General features: G+C 50.9%; 1 protein-coding gene across 1 annotated transcript in view; it reads left to right on the top strand.

Annotated features, from left to right (window-relative positions):
• The window catches only part of LOC108803270 (CDP-diacylglycerol--serine O-phosphatidyltransferase), a 6,708-nt gene extending 6,073 nt beyond the window's left edge, over nt 1-635 (top strand). The window contains exon 6 of the mRNA XM_018575102.1: nt 470-635. Within this exon, the coding sequence (XP_018430604.1) occupies nt 470-579 (110 nt within the window). The 3' untranslated portion in view covers nt 580-635. The remainder of the gene's footprint in view (nt 1-469) is intronic.
• Nucleotides 636-1,383: the final 748 nt, after the last annotated feature.

The following is a 1,383-nucleotide window of genomic DNA, read 5'->3' on the forward strand; positions in this document are numbered from 1 at the left end:
GGCCTCCGGTTGCTATTGGTTACCACATCTTCATTGGTTTCATAGGTGGAATTCAGTACAATTGGCACAACGTTTCAGGTTTTATATTTTACTGAATTTTGCAGCAACAGTAAAAATTATTTCACAAATTATTCACAAAAAGCAGCTAAAAGTCAAAACATTCATTTTAGTACATTTCATCCTCAAGAACAATTACAATCAACAAACACCCCAAACAGCAAAGAAGGGGGAGGAGTGTACATACAGCTGGGTGTGGCAGCAAAGTAGGGGGAGGAGTGTACATACAGCTGGGTGTGGCAGCAAAGTAGGGGGAGGAGTGTACATACAGCTGGGTGTGGCAGCAAAGTAGGGGGAGGAGGAGTCTACATACAGCTAGGTGCGACAACAGGGAGGGGAGGAGAGTAAATGCAAATTAGGGGCGGAGGCCTTTCCAGTAGTGAAGTGTCTGACAATTGCTGATTCCTTGCAGGTGTGTTCATGGTGCTTTGCTCCTTCACCCCCCTGGCATGTTTGTACCACTTGGTATGGTCCATGTCATACATCCTCTTCCCGGAGGCCTTGTGGAATTTTAAGGTGTGATGGCGGCACTGTGACCTCCGTTGGAGTTGGTTTTGCAGTGAGGACGGTGCTGTGATACAAGCTGTATTTAGAGACCTCTCCCTGGTGCCGTATCATCATCATCCTCATCCTCCTCTTCTGGATGGAAACGAGGAGACGCTCCCCAATCAGAGTTTACTCATGACTACATCTCCGCACTGTATCTCCACATTGCCGACGTCCAATGTCACACTGGAGGAAGCCAATCTGGCCTCATGGCAAAGTATGGACTGACTTCCGGATTGTTCTCCAGCCGCCACATGGAGGAGCGCATTCTTGGAGCACCTCACATCACCAGCCGCCATATGGGGGAGCGCAGTCTTGGAGCACCTCACATCACCAGCCGCCATATGGGGGAGCGCAGTCCTGGAGCACCTCACATCGCCATCAGCACATTTTCTACGTGATTGTGAATATTTTCTGCTGTAAGTTTGTAAATAAGAGAGAGAAATAAAGTTCCTACGATGTGGTTCCCGGTGTGTCTCCGGCTGCTCCTTGTACCGCCTCCGCCCACGACGGCATCATATCATCATAGGACGGTCTGAGGTCTCATTGGCCAACCCATGATAGGTGGCCCGAGGTAGGTCACCTGTGCCGTCACCTTCCTGCAGAGTCAGTCTTCCCCCTCCAGTCCCCATGATAGTCCTCCAGCAGACCTCCCTCCAGGCTGCCGAATTGTCACCTCGCACTCCACCCAGAGCCGTTGTTCTGGTCCATTGAGGTGTTTGCCATCAGGACGGAATCCCGGCCACACGTAGGTATTCGGCCCAGTTTAGGGCGTCGGTT

This window comes from Nanorana parkeri, unplaced genomic scaffold (genome assembly GCF_000935625.1).
Source record: "Nanorana parkeri isolate BGI_ZX_2015 unplaced genomic scaffold, ASM93562v1 scaffold3553, whole genome shotgun sequence".
Classification (NCBI taxonomy): domain Eukaryota; kingdom Metazoa; phylum Chordata; class Amphibia; order Anura; family Dicroglossidae; genus Nanorana; species Nanorana parkeri.